Source organism: Tyto alba, unplaced genomic scaffold (assembly GCF_018691265.1).
Source record: "Tyto alba isolate M040663 unplaced genomic scaffold, T.alba_DEE_v4.0 Super-Scaffold_17, whole genome shotgun sequence".
In the NCBI taxonomy this organism is placed as follows: Eukaryota; Metazoa; Chordata; class Aves; order Strigiformes; family Tytonidae; genus Tyto; species Tyto alba.
Window position 1 is genome coordinate 22,578,835 of NW_024881279.1, and position 23,199 is coordinate 22,602,033.

General features: G+C 48.3%; 1 protein-coding gene across 4 annotated transcripts in view; it reads left to right on the forward strand.

Annotated features, from left to right (window-relative positions):
* PSD2 (pleckstrin and Sec7 domain containing 2) overlaps window positions 1-23,199 on the forward strand; it is an 89,480-nt gene that overhangs the window by 45,099 nt on the left and 21,182 nt on the right. For 3 of the 4 annotated variants that reach the window (XM_042789979.1, XM_042789980.1, XM_042789982.1), the window contains exons 4-8: window positions 6,711-7,199; window positions 8,599-8,793; window positions 13,505-13,585; window positions 14,151-14,263; window positions 18,224-18,284. In XM_042789979.1, coding sequence (XP_042645913.1) covers window positions 6,711-7,199; window positions 8,599-8,793; window positions 13,505-13,585; window positions 14,151-14,263; window positions 18,224-18,284 — 939 coding nt within the window. The remainder of the gene's footprint in view (window positions 1-6,710; window positions 7,200-8,598; window positions 8,794-13,504; window positions 13,586-14,150; window positions 14,264-18,223; window positions 18,285-23,199) is intronic. The other variant, XM_042789981.1, reaches the window with a different exon arrangement.

Sequence of the window (23,199 nt, forward strand, 5' to 3'; positions counted from 1 at the left end):
CCTTTATTTTATGCCTCTGCAAGTGCCTAGACCTCCCTGTGGCTCTGCAGGTTGGGGGCTGGGGGGAAATGACTGGTCACTGGAATGAGGTGGGGTGCTTCCCGTGCCATTCCTGTGGGAGGAGTACAAATGCTTCCCTTTGCCACAAGAAATCACGCAGGGGTCTGTGTCGTAACCACCCAGGGCTGATGGCTGCTGTGAATCTTATGGCCTTGCCTATGTACCTACCCCAGCATGGGAGATGCTGCGAGCAGGAGGGGGCTGGAGAAGATCAGCAGAGGTTGTCACAGAGGAGCATGGCCTTCTTAAGAGGAGAAGGTGTGAAAGGGACAGGGTAGCCAAGAGGGCTCTGCGAATCACCTCCTAGTTTTCGTCCAGTGCGGGCTTCAGGCTGAGCCATTTGTTCAGAGCGCTGTCTGGAGTGTAGGCAGGAGTGTCAGCAGAGATGGGGAGCCCCACAGCATGTGGGCTCACAGCAGGCGTCCCTAATTCATTGTGTCTCTAGTGTTGAACAGGCTTTCCCTATAAAAAGCTGGTGGTTTGTTCTACCCAAGACCACCAGCAAGAAGGATCAGCACTGTTTCAACAAGCACAACTGTAGGTATTGAAGAGTAAGAGCGTCCAATGCAGGCTGCTGATGTCCAGAGAGCTTGGGGAGTCTACCCCCAGGCAGGTCCCATGAGCCCCATAAGCTGTGCAGTCAGGTCTCGGATGTCTGCAAGTCTCTTAGGTTACAAGGGAATCGTATTTGCTTGGTATGTGTCTCCCTGTAGCTGCTGCTAAAATCACTGAAGTGCAATTATTTTAAGGTACTAGGGCATGAATTGGGAGAAGTGGCAGGCTGAGGGTTTGGAGATGATGCAACCTGACTGGGCTCTGCATGCACAGCCCATGATCTTATGCTCTAAACTTATTTACTTGGATAGCAAAAAAGTCTTTTTGGAAGCTGAGTGCACAAGGGACAAGTCACACACTATATTCAAAGGCAGAAGGGCAGCTGGAAGAATTCAGTGACACAGCTGAAATCTGGGAAACCACTTATTGTCTAGGCATGCGGTTAGCTTGCAGTGTTTGCACTCCTCAGTATTTTGACCACCTATCTTTAGGCTAAATGGCAGAAACATGTGGCTGGGCCAAACACAGCATGGAGCTGGTCTTTCCTGGCTGCAGCTGACTGTCTGGCTCCCCTAAATCACTGTGGGTCGGGAGTAGTGAAGCTGACAGATGGACCGAAGCACCGGGAAGTCACTGTCATCCCTCATCTTCTCTGAGTTTCCCCAGTTCTTTCCTTACTCCCCTTTGGTATGTTGCTGCTTCTGTTATGAGCCATTCTGCATATAGAACCTGGGGTTTCTCTGTCTCTGGCCTAACATTTTATCAATGAGCAGTCAACTATTCTCGGGCAACAAATCACTTGTCATCTGCATGTTGGTGCTGGTATGATGCATTTTGTCCCTGGATCTTAAAGTACTTTACAAGAAGGGCTTGTGTCTTGCTGTTCCCACTGAACTAATGGAGAATTAAAGGGGAAAAAGCCCTCCAAGGTGGAGCTGGAGAAAGAAACTATGATTGCCCTGCTGAACGTAAGTTAGTGTGTCTGTGCAGGAAACGGTTGTTAAAAAAGTCAAGGAAAGAAAGCCAAAGCTTTAGTCTTTGTACTGCAGTTTGCATTAATTGAATCCCTTTTACCCCCTTTTTAGTTTATCCAAGGCATCAGTTGGCATGCCAGTATACCATTTGTCAAAGCCCATTTTCTTGTCATTGTGGCTATGTTGCCTAGAGGACTTTCACCTTCCCAGAAAGCCCCAACATCAGCCCTGCTGATCTCGGGGAGGTCACAGCTCTGCAGTCAAACTAAGAGCTTCACTAGTGAATGATATTCTCTGCTTTCAGCCCCATGAACTCATGCAAAAAGGTCAAACTTCTTAATAGAGGAATCTCTGTCTTTGGCTTGTAGACACACATAGTACCTGAAGGTTTGGGACTTTGCCCGCATATCGCCTTCCAATTACATTAAATAAAGTTTCAGATAAACTTTGCAGAAAGCCTGCAGCATATAGGCAAGAAAGTCTTGATTTCCATCGTGCCCTTCTCTGAAAGTACTCCCCACTCCACCAACACAGCAAACTAGGTTGTACTTTATTACAAATCATTAACCGGTGAGAAGTTAAATGTGAACAACTCTGTGCATAAAAATCCAGTACGGTTCAACTACAATAATAACTAAGTGTATTGCTCTGTATGCCTTGCTGTAAGCAATAAAACAGCATTTCAGAGATGACTGGGAAAATCAGCAGAGGCAATTAGATACAGTGTTACTTTAATACGCTTACAAAACTTTGTGATTACAATGCAAATAAGTATACAGCTCCTATTTAAGTAAAGCAATTGCATTCCCTGCTGTGTAATAAGTACGTGCCACTTCTCTGTGGGGAGGCTATGTCAGGCTCATTCACATGAGCAAGGTCTTTCACTGTCTCCCACCTCAGCCTGGCTTTGCTTGAATTATTGCAGACGGTGCTCCTGGGCTGGTGTCAGCTGTAGAAAGTCTCTTTGTCCTCTCTCTTCTCTGGGACCACACAAGAAGAGATGTGATGTGCCTGACTTACTGGTGCCCGCTGACCCATCCAGGACCACGGCTCCTGCTCTGGTCTCTGCTGTCTGTCCCACACAGCCGTTGCTGAGGTATTTGTAGGGACACAGACTTTCTCATTTTGTTGCCTGCTGTACGAGTTTGGGCTCAAGTGATAAATAAGGAGCTGGAAAATACAAGCTCTGTGGTGTGAACATTTAAGGGAGATAATTCTGTTCAGTGTGGTGAGAGAGCAGGAGCTGTCTGGTTTGGGATTATGGCAATGTGGGACCTGCTAAGTAATATCCAGGACGTGCAGGGCGTGATGGCTCTTGATGGGCTTGATACATAGGAGAATACCTACAGGCACAGCTGCGGTGCACAACTCCTCTGGAAATATCTGCTATGCACCAAACCTCATAGGGGTGGGCTAGGGCATGCCCTCCTGTGTGTGTGCCCCCTTACAAAGATGTGTTGGTGATGGGAGTGAAGCGGTGCAGGCCAAGGGGCAATGTCAAGGCTGCCTTGGAGGACATGGGTACCCCAAAAATGGCTCAGGGCTTTTTCTTGGTCTGGAGAGGACACAGGGGAGAGGATGTGGACCTTCACTGGGGATGGGGGCTATCGCAAGGTGTTTGGCAATGGGGTGAGCTGCCAAGGCAGGTCTGCAATTCCCACCATGGTGTGTAATTAAGGCTGTAAAGTCCTTCCTGTTACAAGCAGTGAAGTTTTTAAAGTTTCTCCTGCTTTGTGGAAGGAGGAGATCTTTTCTGTACATGAAGTCATGGCCAGGCACTGCAGTTCACCCTGCAGGGATGGATGGATTTGTAAAGACAAGCAGTCCTGAGAATGAGGGCTCTTTGGGCTGGAGCTGCTACTGTCTTACTTTTGCTTATGTCTGGTTTGATGCATGGCCAGCTCTGGTGAACTGAGTGACAGTTTTCTTAAGCCCTGAGCTCTTGGAATCAAGAGATTATGTGAGTCTACAGATTCATGTAAACTTTTACCTATGTGGTTGCAGAACTAGGTTTGAAAACAGCATCTCCAACAGCTCAGACATCAGAGGGGACTTTCAAAGGATACAAAAACTTGTCAGGGCCTGTCAGATCTCATGAATGTAGCGTAAGCTATGCATGGTTGTCTCCCTCCTCTCACAGATCTTCAGGTTAGTCTATCCTGCTCCCTGCTGCTCCGGCATCCCCTGTTCCTGCCACAGCTCAGCAACCTGTTGGCCTGGCATCCAGCATCACAAAGAAGGGAAGATAGCGTGACATAGCCACTTCAAGGGACCCTGACCTGTTTTGGTTCCTCATTTGCAAGGCTGATAACTTTGAGGACTTACCTATTGTGAAGGCATGCCAGATCCCATTTTACTGCCTGGAATTAGTGCTCTGTAAACTCTGAATTCTTGCTGCCCATGCTGATGAGGGTGTTGGGGGATGACTGCTCCACGTGAGCATCACTGCTGAGGCGTGGTGTAGCCCATGCTGCCCATGAGAACTGGCTGCTCCACAAAAATGGTGATGCTTCCTAGATGGGTGTGTTATCATCAGTGGTAAGGTGTGCATTCCCTAGCCCTTAGGGACACTGTGTCCTGAAATGGCCAGCCATCTTCCACCCTGCCTGAGGCATTTTGAAGGGCTAGGGTTTCCAGGAATGGATGACACTACATCAGTATATCTAATCCAGTAAACTCAGGGCCTTATTAACCTGCTCTCTGCTCAAGAGGCAGCCTTCCTTTCTTGCTACTTGCTTAGCTGTGCAGTGGCAATACAGGCAAATCCCTCCTGCCTTGAGAGAAAGAAATGTGCACCCCAGGAGCTGTAATGATATGGGTAGACCTGGCTTCAGGGCTCCACCAAGTTTCAGCCCAAGCATGGCAGTGTTGTTCAGAGGTCCACCTCCGCCGTGAAACCAGGGAGTCTGTGTCTGTCGGAGAAAATGGGCTGAATGTCTCTGGATCAGGGCATCTGTAAGCTGCAAGTAGCTGGGAACTAGACACGTGGCTGGTTGCGGGGTCTGTCAGGGGGTGGTCACTTTGCTTTCACTGTTTCCTGCTGTCTGCTGATGGAGTTGTGATACAAGACTGTATCTCTGTACCTCTCTTTAATTTTGCAATGAGCAATTCCATGGAGTGCAGTGTGTGCCTCAGTTTCCCCACCTAAAAAGACTGAGCTGTTTTGTTAAGTGCATTGAGAAGGGTCCAGATTCCTAGGAGACACTCATGGCTCTGACATGTCTGGCTCACAAGTGCTCTGCTGCCTCTGTTCTAGAGCCGCTACGTCCCAACGTCCATCTCCAATCTCTTCTGTGCCAGGTGATGTGCAAGGCAGGGAGTGGGCTGTCACTGATGCCCAGTAGGAAACATTACTAACAGTAGCTGGGTTTGGGCATGCACAGGTACAGCATCTCATTCACTGGCACAGGAAACTTGCTTATCTCTGATCCGCCCCCAAAATTCATCTCAGAGAAACATATTCTGCTGCAAAGTGAGGCCATGCTCGTTAGCAGGGGCACTGGGCACAGCCAAGGCACTGACACAGTGTTTCCAAACTGAGACAACCTTAGTGAAGAGCTGGGGTGTGTTGACTTCAATCAACAACTAAGGAACTATCCAGCCACTTGCTCATCACTCTCCCTTGTGGGAAGGGGGAGAGAATCAGAAGAGCAAAAGTAAACAGACTTGTGTGTCAAGATAAAAACAATTTAATAAGTGAAGAAAAAAGAAAAAAAAAAAAAGGCAATGCAAAAACAATCACTCAACCTCTCTCATCAGCAGACTGATACCCAGACAGTCTCTGAGCAATGGCTGCTTTGAAAGAACAACCCCCCCATTTTTTACTTTTTTTTTCTTTTTTTCTGAGAATGACATTATATGTCATGGAATATCCCTTTGGTCAATTCAGATCATCTGTCCCCGCTGTGTCCCCTCCGAACCTCTTGCTTACCCCCAGCCTACTCGCTGGGGAGTGAAAAATAGAGAAAGCCTTGACACTGTGCAGACACATTCAGCAATAGATAAAACGTTGGTACGTTATCAACACTGTTTTAGTCACAAATCCAAACCACAGCACCGTATGTGCTGCTATGAAGAAAGTTAACTCCATCACAGGCAGAGGAAAAGCATCTTACTGTTCCCCTAGCTTTCACCTGCATCACAGCATGAAATGTCTGGTTCTGACAAAGCAAATGACAGCAGCGTCTGCTGGAAGTGGGGAGGCAGGTTTCATTTGAGAAACCTGGGGTATTTCAGGCATATCCTTGCATCCTGGTCTATTCCAGGAGGGACTGAGCTCTCCCAGATCTCCAGGGCTCCCAGCACATCGGGTGTTGCTGGATTTGACTCAGATTAATTCTCCCAGTGTGGGTTTGTATTGAGATGTACGCTGGAATGAGTGCCCCTGCATTCAAAGCCAAACAGAGTCAGGATTTCTGAGAGTCATCCATGCTTACCTGGAAGCTAGGCTTGCAGGTTCATGCATTTCACAGCTTGTAATGCTGTGCCTGAATCCCACAGGCTAGCTGTAAAGCAGCACAGAGCCTCCTCTGCTTGGGTGTGTGTCCATCACCTTTTACCTCCCTCTGAGTGGAGAGAAAACTGTTTGTAGGGTGCCTTGCACTTCTAGGGTGCCCCATCTAAGAAAAAAAGGCTTAAATTACAGCATATTAATTGCTCCCTAGAAGCTTCTGCTTTTTCTCTGCTATAAAAGGAATCAAGGACATTTGCTGCCAATACCCAAAGTTAGATGAAATGGCCTTGATCTTAAGGATTTTCATGCTTTTGAAGTAGCCATAATTGGAGCACTTAAAGGGAGCGATAACCTGCAGATTAAATCCATTCTGGCATTGGATCCAGTAGCAGGTGTCAGGTGCAAGCATCTCCGGTTCAGAGGTCTGGCTTTTTGCTGGAGCATGACCAAATTAAGGGGTGGCTGGGCCCCGGGGATCGCTCATCATAAAACTGCCTTTTTCAGCTCTAGAGGCTTGTAATACAATTGGGAGCCAAGCAGGTTATACCACAGAAATCTCCCAAGGGGCTATAATCACAGCATCCATTTCTGCCTCTTCTCTTGCCTCCTAGCTCCAAGTGCAAACAATTACCTTGACAGTAATTTTTACGTTTCCTCTTTTGGTCCAGGTTTGCTTCTGGAGATGCCAAGCTGAGCTGCAGTGAGGATGACAAAGAACATTTTCAATTCAAAGACATCAGGGATGGGTTCAGCTCGACCTTTGAGAAGATCGTTGAGTCTGACCTTATGAAGGGTACATACTACAGCAGCCTGGACTCTTTGGATGTCCTTTCTCTCACAGATGAGACAGACAGTTGTGTCAGTTTTGAGGCCCCACTCACTCCATTGATCCAGCAAAGGGTCAAGGAAAGCCCAGAGCTCTTGGAACAGAAACTGGTAGCCCAGCAGAGAGAAGCCCTTCACCACATGGCTGCTGATAAGCAAGAGCAGGCATCAGCAAAGCCAGTGGAGGGGGATTTTGGGAGCCCTCTCAGGCACTCAATTACCAGCAGCAAGTCAGAGAATGTGCTGAGCCGGTTGTCCTTGAAAAGTATCCCAAATGGGTTCCATGTGGAAGGGTCAGAGGAAGATGTCACCAAGATCATTAACTCCATCAGGTAAGACAGGCTGGGAATTCCTTGGGCAAGGCCTCCTTGTCTTATGGGGTCCGAGTCCAGGAGCGAGGCTCAGAGGACACGATAGAGATGGAGCTGCTATTTTTCCTCTTGTGCTTCCCCTCGTGTGCTGTCATGCCAGTGAGGCCAAACACCATCAAGGAAAACTTTCCTACCCATAGGTTAGGACTGCAGCTGGGGACTAAGGTCTCATGGTATTAAACCAGACAGTCCCTAGTACGCCTGTGTCTGAGTCCTCCCTGTTCTCAAAACCAGGATCCCAAACTGCACGTGAGCTACGGGGTCCTGTAAGAGCCCTGAAAGCCCAAGAAAAGTCAAGGCTCAGCACTTCATGTTCACATTTGCTCTAGAGGGTACCACCATTCATCTGGCAGCTCACAAAACCTGTCCTCGCAGCAGGCAAAGCTGCGGCTCCTCTGGGTCAACCACTGCCTTGTCTGCCTGACATATGCAAAAGCCCTTGGCAGGTTGGAGGCAGTCAGGCACACTCCCAAATGTGCTCTGAAGTGCAGGGAAACCTCAAAGTTTCACTTAGGGTTGCGTTCCCCTGTAGAGGCCTCACCAAAGGTTCTTCTGCAGGCAGTGAGATCAGCACAGACTTCATCCTCTGGACCAGCTCAGACCCAAAGCGTTGCCCCTGGGATGCAGCAGCCCATCTCTGTGGCACTTCTTTGCATGAGGAAGCCAGGTGATAAGCAGCCAGGGCATGGGATAGCTGGAGCAAGGCCGTATGTCCAGCCAGCTGTCAGGCCTCCAGTGAGTCACACTGCCCAAAAATGTGTGGATAGGTGCCATAACTGGCCTTGGGCAAGAAAATAAAGGGATACAACCCCACCTACATGGTGTCGGTGGGGCTGCTCGGCGTGTTGTCTGTGGGAACAGCTGGTCACAACACCAGCCCACAGCTGGGAGAGGAGCAGCCCACCAGTGACAGCAGGTCTGGTGCCAGTCCCACCGGCGTGATTTGTACAAGTGCAGTTTCTTATCCTCAGCAAATAATGTGAACTGAAAAGCATACCATCTATCCCTAAAATCTCCTGAATGTCCACAGCTCTGAAAGAGCTTGGTATCCCTTTCCATACCAGTGGAGAGAGAGGAGTCTTAAAAAGGTGTTGGAGCTGCTTGCTGTGAATGTATACGTCCTCATTTCTCAAGGAGAAGTCACCTTCTCTTCAATCTCCTTATACAAATTTGAAATTAAATTGTACTATTTCGTTTGACCTGAAATGAAAGAGAGTTTTTCCAATGTCTGGTTCACAAATATATTGTTGTTTTTTTCCTATTTTCTGGTTAGGACAATAAGAAATCAAAATGTGGCATTTTCTGTGGGTTTCGTCAGGTCACATTGCTGCTCTTTGAATTGCTTCTTGTTTCTGTATAGTGACGCCAGCTTGAAAGATGCACTGTCAGATTCTGACTCTGACATGGGCAGCACGGAGCAGCTTGACCAGGGCAGCACGGACACCTTGGCCAACGGCTGCAGGGCAGATAGTGAGGCTGCCAAGAGGCTGGCCAAGCGCCTCTACAACCTCGAAGGGTTCAAGCGCTGCGATGTGGCACGCCAGCTCGGGAAAAAGTAAGTGGGGCTTTGGGTTGCAGCCAACCCTGCGAGGGGGTTGACAGAGATGGCAGCGTTCAGCACGGCCAGCAAAACACAGCTGTGATGGGGAGGGTCTGGGGGAGCACTGGTGGTGCTGGGAGGACAGGGAAAAGGCAGGAAGGGACAAGCTCCCTGTCACAAAGGCTTGCTGGATGGAGTTGGGGCTGTTGGAGATCCTTCTGGTTGAATTTGATCCAAGCCCAATGCCCTTGCAATCTGAATCCTACAAGCTGCCTGGATGTATTGGGCATTAACTGCCACAAGCTGTTGCCCACCAGAACCAAGAGCTTCCTGCATTTGGTAAGGGCCCACCAAGATCCTCCAGGCTGAAGGGTTTGGAATCCAGACCTAGATCTGCACTGGGCTCCCTGCCAGTCCTCAGGTTTTTCATGTCTGCACCCCAAAATCTACTTGCTGCAGTGCCTCCTGACCCAGTCTGTATAGATGGCGTGAAGGGCCTGATGGGGAGCCAGGTACACACCAGAGGTACAAGCACCTCAGCTGGTAGATTTGCTTGAGTAAGGCAAAAGGGAAATAAAAAGTGTTTATTCAAATATGGGAGAGTTACAGAGATTTCTAAGAGACAGAGTAACAGTAACAAGTGTAGCAGTAACAGATTATTTTAGGATGCCAGTGGGTGTGAGGACTCCAATCCTCATCATCCTTCTTATGGATCAGATATAACCTGTGTTGCTGGGTTGTTTTTTTTTTTTTTATGTCCTGAAATGTCTCAGTCTTGTCCAGATCAACAGAACACAGCTGTCCCTCACCAAATACCCTCAGCTTTCAGTACCAAGGATCATCTGTGACTCCCGTCCTAGTCGTGGGATAGAAGGAGCCCATGAATTATGTCCTAGAAAGGCTCTTTATATCATCTGGAAGCATCCCTGTTCTTCTCTTTTGCTGTGGTTCTTGTAGCAGGTGCACTGCTGATTGCTACTGCCTCAGGCCTAACATCCTTCTTTCTTGAAAATTTGCCATGACAGCTCACTGAACGGGGGAAGTTTCAAGCAGTGGGTCTCTGGGGGCACATCTGAGTGTGTCTCTGCTAGTCGCTGCAGTCTTCACTCACACCTGCAGTCCTCACACCTCAGAAAGCTGTTTGGTGAACCACATTTGGGAATTGACACAGCCTTCAGAAGAAAAGTTTTGTTTTGATCAGCTGTGTTTTTGACATCTGAATCATTTCCCAGCCCAAGACCTGGATAGAGCTGCAGGCTCTTTGACCAGGCAGGTAGATTTGCAGAGCAGGAAAGGAAGAAGGATGAGAATAGGTGTGTTTTAAGTTGGTCTTCCTAACTTAGGACAATATAAGACCAACCTACAGTAATGGGAGCAGGATAAATTTAAGTGATGCTTTCTGGCCAGCTTCATATAGGAGGTGGGCTGGCTAGGAGGGTTGTGCAAAAAGTCAAATCTCATTTTAAAGCTTTTTAGCTCATTTTAACCCTTTTTTTTTTTTTTCTTTGTGAACATTGGCAATTTTCTAAAAAAAAAACCAAACCAAACCAAAACCAAAACCAAAACATTCATCATTGTCAAACCAGTAGAAATGGCTTGATGAGGAAGGAAATGAAGGTTGGATATCTCCAGATAGTTTCTTTCCAGCTGACACAATTCTGTGAACTTAACCTCAAATCCAGAAATTACCTTCATCTCTCTGAAGAACATATGTTTTGGCAACTGAACTCTGCATGGAAGATTCTTGTTCCTGGATTGGTCTGTGGCATTGTCTCATCTCCATCGCTGCCCATGGTCACACTTCTCTTGCTGGATGGAGGTTGAAGAGTCCCAACTGCCAGACCATGAAGACCTCAGTGCCAAGTGCTTCCTTGCAGGGTTTCTCAGGAGGGCACTATGCTCACAAAACCATGTAGGCAGCGATGGAGCAGGCAGCAGAGCACAGTTTCAGCATCACAGTGCACTGAGAACTGAGGGTCTGTCACAGTCCCATGGACAGTATGGCATGGGCGCACAGCGTATTTTCCTCCCCTGGAGATTAGGTGAATTTTACTTAGCCAGACTTCTTACAGATGATCTTTTTTTGACCCAGGTGACTGTGGCACAAATGGGATCCTGGACAATACGGGCTTAGCTCTGTAAGACAGTGTGATTCAGGCTGTAAAACAACACATATCTGTCCGCATCCAGCCACACAGGAATGAAACTGTGAGAAAAGGCCATCACTCCTGTGTTACCCCAAGGGTGGCTTGTTATCCAGGAGGTCAGTAAGCACTCTTGGTACCTGGACCTTCCCAAACCAGGCGGAGGGAGGAAGCATCAATCTGGGGTGTCAGGTGAGAGGTCTGTAAAGGCTGTCTGTGGCAGGGCCACCAGAAGAGGATGCCAGACGTGTCCCCATGGAAGACGCCTTGTTGTTCCCGTGGGGATGTTTCTTTCATATCTGAGCTGCATGATGGAAGTGTCACCCATTCCTGCAGGAGGGGCTGGGACGGGCACAGAGAGAGCAGAGGCCCATTCTTCAATGAGGAAACCAGAGCAAACACCTAAGCCCTCCCTAGTCTAGGCCATGGTCTTTCCCTAGCCAGTGTTGGAGTTCTGTGTCCCAGGCACACATGAAACATGTTAAGTGGCTCTGGAACTCAAGGAGAAGTCCCATCAGTGTCACTGAGCCCCTGGCTAGACATAGGAATTTGTTGCTTCCTGGGGGCTGGTTGCCTTCAGGTGTCTTGCAACACTGTCTGTTTCCCTCTGCAGAGCTGGAAGTTTTTCCAAGCAGAGGGGGGGACAAGTGAGGCACTCAGGAAGGTGTGATGGGCACCCAGGCTGGGGAGTGTTGGCACCACAGCAGCTGGCCACTTGTCCTGGGGGTCACTAGCCTTCAGCAAGACCCTGGGAGCCGAGAGCCAGTCAGCAAGGCCTGCCTGCCTTCCTGGGCTTCCCTGATGGGAGAGTGGGGTGAAAGGGAGCCCCCACCCACCTTCATCCTGCTTGACTATGGATCTAGTTAGGAATGTAAATTAGGGTTTAGCTCCCAGTGTAGGCCATGGAGACATTCCAAGATGAAATCATCCCACCGAAGATCTGTGCTGGGCTATAGACATGCCGAGTCTTTTGGCTTTGAGGAGCCTTGGGCGAGGCCAGTACTTCAAGCCCAACTTGAGGTTAAGTGGAGGTAGTCAGACACTGTTCTTTGCAGTGCTGCAGTACATGGCAGTTGCTGTCTGTCCCGTGCCCAGAGTGCCCAAGCAGTTTCCCAGGAGACCTGGTAAATAGGTGCCCAAACAGAAGGAGTCAGACCTTTTCTTCTGAGAGACTACAACTGCATGTGTGAAAGGAGACCACTGACCTGTGGAAGGGAGAGTGCTAGCTAGTTCCCAGCACTGGCACAGCCAATGCATGAGATCTTCTGCAGACTTAGAGCTGAGAGGATCCCGGAGGAGGCCTGGGGCTTGCTTGATTCTGCTCATTCTTTGGCACAGGGGTGGATATGTGGTGACACTGCCTTTCACAAACATGTGGTCATCTTCTGCATCTCATATCACATTGCTGTGAAGTTCCAGGACAAGTCAAGAAGTATGCCTGGGAAGCTGTCAGGAATCTGCATGCCAGTCATTGTGGCACTGCTTCAGATGGACTAACACGAGGGGCCATGGGCCCATGAGGACATGTTCTAGCTAGCATCCCAAATGATAAGATTGTTTTATGAGTGTGATGCCTTGTGGCTTCATACAGCTTTGAAACAGCCTCCTGCACAAACTCCAGCACCAATACTAGTGTCCTGCCCCTCAAAACTCAGCCTGGACCTCTCCCCTGGAGCTATCACACTGCTCTCCCTGATTCTGCTGTGTGTCGTGCTTCTGAACAGCACCCATGCCAAAGGCTTTACAGCATCCACCTCATAGCAGAAGATGAAACAATGCTGTAGGAAAAGCAGCGAGCTCTGCCTGTAGCATGTCCTGGCATGAAACTGGATGTGTAATACTTAGAAACATACTTTTCATTTTGTGGGGAGAAGGAAGAAGAATGATATATGGCAAAGGCTGAGCATATTGAGACCGTCTCCCATTTTTTTCCAGCATTACTTGATTATTCTTGCATTTCCACTACCTGAGTTGTGTAGATAGAGGAACTTATCAGCACCCATCCTGTGTTAAAGGCAACACATCTCCAGGCATCCTTCAAAAGTGTGTCAGGGGAATGTTTTCTGAAGAAGCATTCAGGGATGAGCAGGGGTAGAAGCTCAGCCAAGTGCTCCTGCAATTCCCAGCGGCATCCACCTGACATGCAAACAAAGTGCTGTGGTGAGAGGGTGGGATGGGAGCCATGTGGAGTGAAGAGCAGGAATATTGCAGTAGGAGAAGGAGACTTGTCCAGCACTGAGAGAGGACTAGGTAAGAGAGAAGATGCCCAATGAGCACAGGACATCCTTATGGCCACCTCCTCCTGGGTGGTTGGGAGGATGCTCTGCCTGGCCAGCAGCACAGAAGAGGGGTGCAGTGGGGGCAGGCACCTCTCATTCTCAGGTGTCTAGGGCTGCCAAACGCAGTGCTAGGCTGTGGGAACATTAGGGCCCTTTGGAGGTCTTCCAGCAGCATTTCAAGCTAGGAGAAAGTCCCTCTGGGTCTGGGATCACGTCTGCAGTGTCTTTCTGGGAGTTGGGCTGGCCAGGAGGCAGAGTCTTCTTCCCTGATGAAAGGGCTGACTATTCCCTCTTTAATTGCAGTAACGAATTTAGCAAGTTGGTAGCAGAGGAGTATCTCAGCTTCTTTGACTTCACTGGCCTGACCCTTGACAAAGCACTCAGGTGAGCTGGTCTCTGGAACTCCCGCGTAGGGCCTGGGCTGGACAAAGCGGAGCAGCGCGGTGGGTTTCTCCCCCAGGCTTCCCGACGTCGTGGAGGCTGTCCGTGTGATAGCAGCAGGGGCTGGGGGGAGCTCCAGGTTGTTGTTTAATCTTCGCTTTGATGTCATGTCTGGCACAAGGTACTGCCACCAAAAGTGGGCTTCAACAGGAGGGCCCACAACCTGCTTCCCCATGGTGGAGAGCAGCTTTCCCAGAAATCTCGTCCCGTACAAAATCAAATCAAATGGGAGCAACTTCTTCCCTTGGGACAGACAACCCACCCTGGTGCCATCAAACCAGAGGTGGGTCAGATCTCAGCTGACAGCATGTTTCCCTGCACAGCTCAGAGCTGGCTCCATAGACACCCTTTGCATTGCATCTGCAGGGCCCCAGGGGTGCACAGGCTGTGGGGAGGACAAAGGCCTTCCTAGCTGCTCTGAGGACCCCCTTTCCATCTCCCTCCTTAGCATGGATGCTGCCCAGCAAACTGATCCATGACATCTTTAAATATCACTTTATTTTTGCAGGACATTCTTGAAAGCATTCCCGCTGATGGGAGAGACGCAGGAGCGGGAGCGGGTGCTGATTCATTTCTCCCGGCGATACTGCCAGTGCAACCCAGAAGAGAGCACATCCGAAGGTACTGCTTGCTTTCCCTGGATCTAGTGTCCGTTGCATGCTCACAGGGCACGTGTCACAGAGCCCGAGTATAAAACAACCATCCACATCTGGGCCTGCATAGCTCCCACTGGGCAGGCAAGGCTGCAGCCTCTCCCTTTCTCTGGGATCCTGCCCTGCTGATTATCCTGGCCCTGGGTGGGACTGGGGACTCTGGGTGCCGTACAGACCCCCCCAGGATAGCCAGATGGGGATCTGAGGGTCTGAGTGTGGGCTCCCAGGGGGTCTTGTCCTCTTAAGTGCGTATGAGCTGTGCTTGAAGACAAGCCTGGATCAAAAGCCGTGCTTTGCTCAGCACCAGTGGAGGTGGTGAGTGGTTCTTAGAGGTTGCAGATTACCACAGCTGTGGCTTGCAAAGCGGTTGCTGGCAGTGGGCAAATGTGTGGTTGGTGCTAGCTCAGCCCAAGACCTTGTCCATTGAATGGAAAAAGACGTTTCCATGCAGATTGAGGAATGCTGTTGACTTGCCATGCACAGGAGTTGTGTTCCTTGCATTTACAACTGCAGCAGAAAATGGCACAGCTGGGTAAAATTCTGAGCTCACTGGAGTTGCAGATTTTGTTAGGTACTTTCAGCCCCATTATTTTTTTTAAAGTAGATAGTTTCTTCTGACATTTTTAAATGGGAAAGGTCATTCCTGGTACACATGTGCACACACATACATCTAGACATGAATTACTCTACACACCTGCTTACAGACATGTGGAAGTGCCCCCTTGAATGGAAATCAGGCTGTTGACCTGCTCTCAGCTGGCAACGTGGCAGCATCAGTTATTCTTCCTCCATCCCCTTCTGTGTGCAGTGATGCTTGAGAGCTCCTGCTTGTCTCCATCTTGCAGGCTTCCCAAAGAGCAGCAGTGCCTAGTATCACATGAAAACTCCAGTCCTTCTGACAAGCTAACTGGACACATGCTATTCTCAAAACAGAATGACCTCTTTGCTTTTAACAGTGGTATCCCAATAAAATACAGGTTTAGATTTAATTTCCCTGTGTTTATGTGATCTTCTCCCCCACTGATCCAAACATGACCTTCCCTGAGAAGGGTTTTCCACCTGTAGACCTTAAGCTTCCAGCTGAATTTTCAGCAGCAGTCCCCAGCTGACATATCCCAAATTCCAAGTCCTGACCCCTTTTCAACACTCCCCCATGGAAGTGATCCCCAATTCTACTACGTCCACCTTCCACCCCTACAGACAAGGCCCTTGGGACGCCTTCTCCCCTTCCAGTCCTCTAACACCCACTGTGTGGGTGGATGAATGCACACACCAACTTGAGCATGAGCTGAGCTGGAGCACGGGGGAGTCAAACCTCTGACTCCATCCCATACCCTTCAGCATGAGGGTGTTTGGAGGGCAGCGACTAGACAAACAAAACACGAGCTTTGCCATGTGGAAACCTAGGTTGCGAAGCTGCTGATGGAGCCATGCTATGACAACTGTTCAGAAGGGAAATTAGACCCCAGTTCTGAACACTCTGCAAGAAGGTGCCTGCTAAAGCCAACACAAATGAAGCCAGAAGCTTAAACTCTTCCATAACTGCACAGCCCTCAGTGAAGATGTCACTGCTACTGGTAGGACCTATTTTGAAAATGTTACACTCCTAAACACTACAAAACTATTAAAACTAAGGAAAACTGGATCTGAAACACATTACTGCTGCTGCTGTTATGACCAATTAACATTTAGGGCCACATCATTGCCTGTGATGATGGCAGCACATTTCACAAGGCTGGGCAGGACCGCTTTCTGCAGACCAAATGCAAACTGAATGAGTCCCAAGCAGGACAGAGCTGTGCTCAGCGCTGGAATTGAATGGCGCTTGAAAAATAAAACTGGAATCCACATACTACTTGAAGCTGATGCAATGGAAGGAAGCAAAGTGGCTCCTTCGGGTCACATCTTTTGCAGATACTGCAAAAGCACGCGCTAGATGCATGGTAATTTGAGAAAGCTATTGCAAGGTCTTTCTTCAGGAAGCAGTTCCTTCTTGTTGCATCGAGCCTAAACTTGAGAAGGATGGTTCACTAAGATGAAATTTGAGCCACTGTGTATTATCTAGATTTCTAAAGAATCATCTCTGGCTGTGATGGTCTATTGGCATAGAGTCATGATAGAGTCAAGGCAGTTTTGTCTGGAGATGATCAAGCAGCTGAGAAGGTCTTACAGCCCTCTAAGACATTTCAGGACATTGCTAATTCAATAACTCGTCCACTGATGAAGATATGGCTGTTGCAACACTCAGGGTCACTTCAGCCTTGCATGATTGGATGCTGCAAACAAGGGTGGCAGAAGCTCTGACTTGCTGACCACTGGGTTGGCTGGCTGTTTTTTCTCCCAGAGAGTGGTGTCTTGGACACATTATTAGTGTTTTCCTGTATTGATGAAGCCCAGACATGGACGAACTATATGGTTGTGTTGTGAAACTGTGTGAGCCCAGAGAAAAAGTGAATGCAACTGAGCCAAACAACAGAGAGACACTAGTAGGTTTTGGGACATCAGCTCCACCTTGGGGCCATGTGGGACATAATTTACCTAACCAAAGTGATACAGTAAAGCCAGGTGAAGATGTCAGCCCAGAACCTCCCATAGAGACTCAAAAATACATACCAGCAGTGCACAGTGTCCTAAGCCCAGAGATGCTTGTTGTGAAAGTGAAGGAAGCACCTTTCTTAGGAATTGATTCTCTCTTGAAGGGTAATGTCCATCACACCATGTCCCCAGGACTGTCAGCCCTCACAAAGAAATACGTGATGATCCCATGAGAAACCCTTCCTTCCTCAGACCATGGTTCTTCCAGGAAAGGGAGAAGCTCATGTGCTCAGTTGCCTTCATCCTGTGCTCATGTGTTCGATTGTCTTTAGCTGACAGTGTTTAGAGCTTGGCCTTGAGCATGGGGTGCTCAGATCTTGTTACTATTCCACACAAATAATGCCCTTGTTTAGTGGCTGACCAGGATGGGGATAGGCCACAGCTGGCTCTCTGTGGCTGCACAGGAAGAGACCAGTTCTACTTCCCCAGCCGGGCCTGGGGATAAGTCACAGCTTGACCTTAGGGCACCAATTCACAGAGCAGCATGCACGAGGGAAGTAAGCCAGGAGCATCATGTCATGTCTGGCTTGGTCTGTGGAGCAGCCCATCTGTGTGAGCATACTGAGTCATGCCAAGAGCAGGGCCAAAGACCAAGGCTGTAGTATTTCTGCCCCTGCCTCCTCCCTGGTGTTCTCTTGCCCTTTTGTGAAGTCCTTGCAAGGACCAGTTGCTGTACCAGAGTGCATTTGCATCTCACTGTTGCGAGTTGCTGAGTGGAGACTAGTCTCCAGACCTTGAGCAGCTTCAGGACATAGCACGGTTTTCAAATAACAGCAAGCCACCAGGCTACCTGGTACAGAAGAGGGTGCTGTGCTGTCTCAAATGGAAGGAAAACTTCATGTGAGCTTTATTAAGTCTGAGTCAAAAACGCTGCACTCATCTGTAGAAATAGTGTTTGTTGAACAACTCAAGAGCTTACCGACTGCCTGGGAATGGTGGCTAACGGCCTCAGGATGAACCCCTGAGGTGACTGTGATCAACTGGGGGCAAGCTAGCTGTTTGCCAGGGTCTCTGCCCCATTCTACAATGGTGTCAGCACAAAGTGGAAATGGAGGAAGACTCAGAGGAAAGTCTGATCTTTAGGAAGCCATTGATAAAACTGCTTTAAAGCCAATTCCTTGGTGATCATTTCAGGAAAAGGTAAAATTTGAGGGAAAATAAGATATATTTTTTTAGAACTATCTTATGCAGTTGAAAGAAATAGGTATTCTTTAAGGTCCTCAGACATAGCAACTAGCCTTGATTTTGCAATGGGTGGGCTGCCATGACAGCAAACACTGAAACTGCATGGGAAGGGGAGTAATCGTAGCCATCCGACTGTTGTGTGTTTCAGATGGGATTCATACACTCACCTGTGCCCTGATGCTGCTAAACACAGACCTTCATGGCCATGTAAGTAGTACTTGGAGATGCGTCCTTCCTTTTTCCCTTCCCAGTATAGAGGTCTGTCACCTTATGCAGGATGTGTTGCGGGAAAATTGAGGTAGGTTGGCAGAGAGTACTCTGACCAGCTCCAGGGAGAATTTTAGGTATCAGAACCAGACCTGGGGACAGTCCTCTTAGTGTCACACTCAAGCCAAAAGCATGTCTCCTGCTGACATTATCTTATAGAGACACAGGCAATGCAGCTTTCTCCCCAACATGCATTAGCCCTGTCCCAGGAGCTCTCACGGAGAGGTCTTCACCACCAGTCTCTGTGGGGCTGGCAAACAGCAGCACCAATTGTACTGGCATTTCTTGCTGTGCTGACACCTGAGGCTCCCCTCAACCCAGAAACTGCTGCAAGGGAGTCAGTGGTTTCATACAGGTCTAGATTTGATCTTTTTTTTCCCAAAACATGAAGTAAGCCCCAGCTGTTCCTTTTCCCTGAAACATAAAAGACAGCCACTGGAGAGTTCGTATCAGAAAGACCTCTGGACAAAGAGCAGGGTTAGCAGAGCTCAGTGCCCAAAGGTGTGGTTAGAAAACAGCAGAGGCTGTAAGAAGATCTCTCACCACCATTTAGAGGCTCTTCCAAGCAGCATAGGTTGGATTTGTTATTTAAAGTTCAGTCAGCGCATAGAGAACAGAACAGATTGTGAGGAAAAAAAATTGCAGAGGGGAGATGGGACTGGGCATAGGGGACATTGTGTACCCTGGGAGACCCCTGCTATAGCATACATCTGGGAGTATGCGTGGGCTCTGCACTCTGCTCAGAAAGGCTGTAGGCACTGCTGACCCAGATCTCTTCCCTGCTTTCCAGCCTTATGGCACGGGCGTAGAGCATGGCTGTGAGCCTCAGGGGACTGTACCCCCTTTCCAGAGGTAGAGGGGCTCCTCAAGTCCCAGGTCACTGAAGCACCTTCTTTCATAGCCTTTCTGAGAGCTCAGACCTGGAGCCACAGACACCCCAGAACTTGTGTGAAGATGGAGGGGCTATGGGGGGATGCCTTGTTATAGCAGCCTTTGCATGTGAAGCCTACAACCCCTTTTTCTGCCCTACAAGCCCATGATTTCCAAGCTGTATTATCGGAGTCCTCTTCTGCCTCCAACTGGTAAACAATTTGTTGTGCATCTGCAGAAGCTTGCCGTTTTTCACTTCCTTAGCCTGTTAATGAGTGGACAGTAGGCTCTTTTTTAGCATATTGTTTTTTAATCACCTTTGAGAGGAGGCTTTTTGGTGGGGGTAGGAAGAAGACACTACATGAGTGCTCTTCACCTATAATGGCAAAGATGCAAAGGCCACCAACTTCACCAGTGCCATCCTGACAGTCCACCTGGGAGACCGTCCCCATCATTACAGTACAGGTGATGCCTTCATGACAGTGGCAAGGTCTGAACGCAGCAGTCAGTGAAGGGAATTGCTGGTCTCTGCAAGAGCATCCTCTCCAGATGTGCACTGTGGCCTGCACCAAGCTGGCTACAGCTGCCGTCACCTCATCCTTTGGGGAGCAGGCAGCCTATGACCAGTGCTACACTGGCCACGGGGTCCATTCCCACCCCCGTGGCTGCCAGTAATATGTCTGGGCAAAGTGTCGCTGCACACACTGGGACAGCAGTGGGGCCAGCTTCTGGGAGGGTCTCACAAAGCATTCATCCTTCAGCCAGAATGGTTGGAGCCAAATGATTATTTTCATCAAAGCATTTCCTGCAACAGCAGAAGCAGCATTGTGGCAGAAGGCAAACTATACAACTTCACTCCAAAATGATCTTATTTTGTTTAGTTTTTTTAATTAAAAAAAAAAATCCAAAATATGTCTCTGGGAAGGTAGAAATTATAGAAAAGGCCAAAAACCCCTTAAACCTCCAAAACCTTACCATTTATAGTTTTCATTGACAAGCTATCTAGAAGAAATGATCTCATGCTATTTAGGCAAAGAAAAATCAGCTTTCAAAAGATCAGGTGTAGAAACGCCTGAACTTTTCTTTAAAAATCTTCTCTTTATTTTTCCGCATGTGTAACATTAATTTCTTCTTCTCCTTCTCCTCCTTTTTTTTTTTCCTTCCTTCTGCTCCTGGAACCTCTCTTTCTGCTCTTTAACCCTTTACCAGGTGGTAAGTGCAGTCATTATAGTGTTTTGCTTTAAAGCACTGGCATTTGACTTGTTTTTTTCTGTGTTAACAAAAATTAAGGATTTTTGTTTGTCTGGATTCCTAAGTGGTTGTGCAGTGTCCTTCACTACTTAGCAACCCATTAGCAGCTAATATGCATCACATAAAATTCTCCTTCTGTAAAAAAACTTCCATAAACTGCAGTGTAGCTGGAATTGTGTGACTCAATCTCTCACCCCTTTTAGTTAAAGATCCTGTCATGATATTGCATACCACTTTTTTTTTTTTTAATTTCCTTTTTTAGTACTGTGTGTGTGTTTCAGTGTTTTACTGTGCGTTGCCATGGAGTGAGAAATTCCTTTGGTTAGGAAAGGGTGGTTGATGTGTCTCTGTAAAGGGGCCGTTCCCTACAGCAGTGTCTCTAGAATGGGCTAGTTTACCATTCCAGCAGTGACCACCACACATACTCAGTCCAGGCTTAAAAGTAATGAGACTGGCTTTAAAATATGAGATTTGCACCTGGCCGCACTGGAGTTTTGCCTTAGTATTGTTGATTTTCTATTACAGGTGCACTCAGAACCTGTTTCCAAACTGTCCAGAAAACTTGCAGTCTTTAAAATGAGACACTCCATTTTCATAGGATCGCCTGGAGTTGGTGTTTAAAAGCCAGCAGTCACCAACAAACATGACAAGCCTTGTAGTATAAGTCAGGTTGTTGCAATTCTCTACCTTGCTCTGCTGGTGCTGTTTGAGCTCCAGGAGATCTTGTGACAAAGTAAGTACTTCTCTGCTCCATCTCTGCCCCTTGGAGACAAAGCTTTGGGATGTCTCCTTGTCAGATTTCAATGTTATCCCTCCTTGTTCAGAACTGCTGGCCATGGAAGGACAGTGACAAATCAACACCTATGCATGATCAGCACTCATGGTTGCATTTTGGTACTTCATCAAAGCCCAGCTTTTAGAGTCACATTGTAATGTGGCAAGCTGTAGCCTCTGTTCAAAAAGCAATCCAGCGGCTCTCATCGCTACTGAACAAACAGAATCCCTGGCAGCTCCTAACTCCTCATGTCCATTGCTATCAATCTTACAAACCCTGTGATACTCTTATTACTCCAATCTTACGGTGTGATGCTAGTGATATGGCTGTGTAAGTAGCATTGGGAGAGCTGAAGAGCTCTGAGATATGAGCAGCTGCTGGCATCACCTGCAGAGTGACCCCAGTCTGCCCACAGCAGCTTTGCGTGTCCCAGGGGGTCACTGGTACCCAAAGTTTTCAGGTTTGTTCCCTGCAGCAGGGTGATTTTGTTGCTGCAGCCTAGAACACATCCTCTACCAGATCCCTTGGTCCAGTCAGACCAATGACCCCCACTTCATGCTGAAGCAGAAATGTAGTTGTTTGGGTTTTTCTCCCTGAAGATGAGTATATGGAAGAGGTAGAATACTCGTCTTCAAATACTCATTTCCATACTCACCTACCCAGCATCCTAATAGTAGGACTTGGCAATAGCCAAGGAATGCCAGGCTGCAGCCCAGCGTCTTCTGGAGGTGGATAGAGCCATCCTGGACACTTCAGGAGATGGTCTGTGATCATCTTGGGTGACTCAGCTCAGCAGCATTCAGATGAGGCCCAGAGAGGAGGCAAGAACCCAACTGTAAACTGGGCAGTTACACTGGGTTGAAACAATGGGATGGCAGGATCATCCCTGTCTATCCACCATCAGATCAAACTCATCCTTCCTAATTTATTCTTCTGCACTCTAACCACCATTGTGCACCTTGTCTCTGCATCTCTCCCATCTCATACACTGTCTGCACCCATCCACCTCTGTCCATCCATTCCTATATTGTCTCTACCCATTCATTGAACTATCCACCCCTTCTCATCTATTTAATCCACTGTGCTCACTCAATCTCCATCCAAGCACACCATGGTGCTAGGTGATTGACTGATAGTGATTTCTCACGCTTTGCTGCATGGCCTGAAGCAAGAAAAGATGGGATGAAGTTCTTTTCTGCCAGGGGGACATATCAGGAATAGTAGCTACGTATGGCTGTGAAGCAGCCTTGCTGGCTTGTTCTATTGCTGGTAAGTGTCTGATGCACCACAAAAGCAGCAAAATGGCCCCATCCGTGTAACTGGCCAGAACTGAAAATGCATCTCCCTGCCCAGAGGTCCCAGTTCAGCAAGGGACATAGAACATCTGAACACTGAGCGTTGAGGTGTGCACATACATTCCCGTGACGATTATGTCCACATGTGATGATCTTACTGAATCAGCAAGATTGCCTGCTGCATAAGAAGGCACCCCACTGCGCCCTCAGAGTGGCCTTTTCCAGAGTTGTTCCTGGAATTTCCCGTATTTACTAAATACTGTTGCAGTGTGTGAAAGCTCAGGCAGTCCCTGGTGCTGGTACCATTGATAATGCGGAACTTGTGGTCACAAAACTGTTTCTTTGCAAGTGTTGATCAAGTGAAGCTGCAAAGTCTGGGTCTTGGAGTGGTTTTTGTTTTCTCTATTCAGCTGGTGTTGATTTGGAGGCACTTGCAGGGCTTTGTATTTGAGTGGCTGGCTCCAGCCCGTTTCTCAAAGCAACAAGCTGAAGTGTTATGATATTGTTGACTTGAGGTTGTATCGCATCTGAGCCACCTCAGCATCCTGTGCTCAATCCCACTGACAGCCAGCCCGAATCCTGCCCCCGACTCTGAAGTGCTTCAACAACCTTGTCCAACAAGCTGATTCACAGTATTAGCATCCTTGCTGGAGCTTTCTCATCACC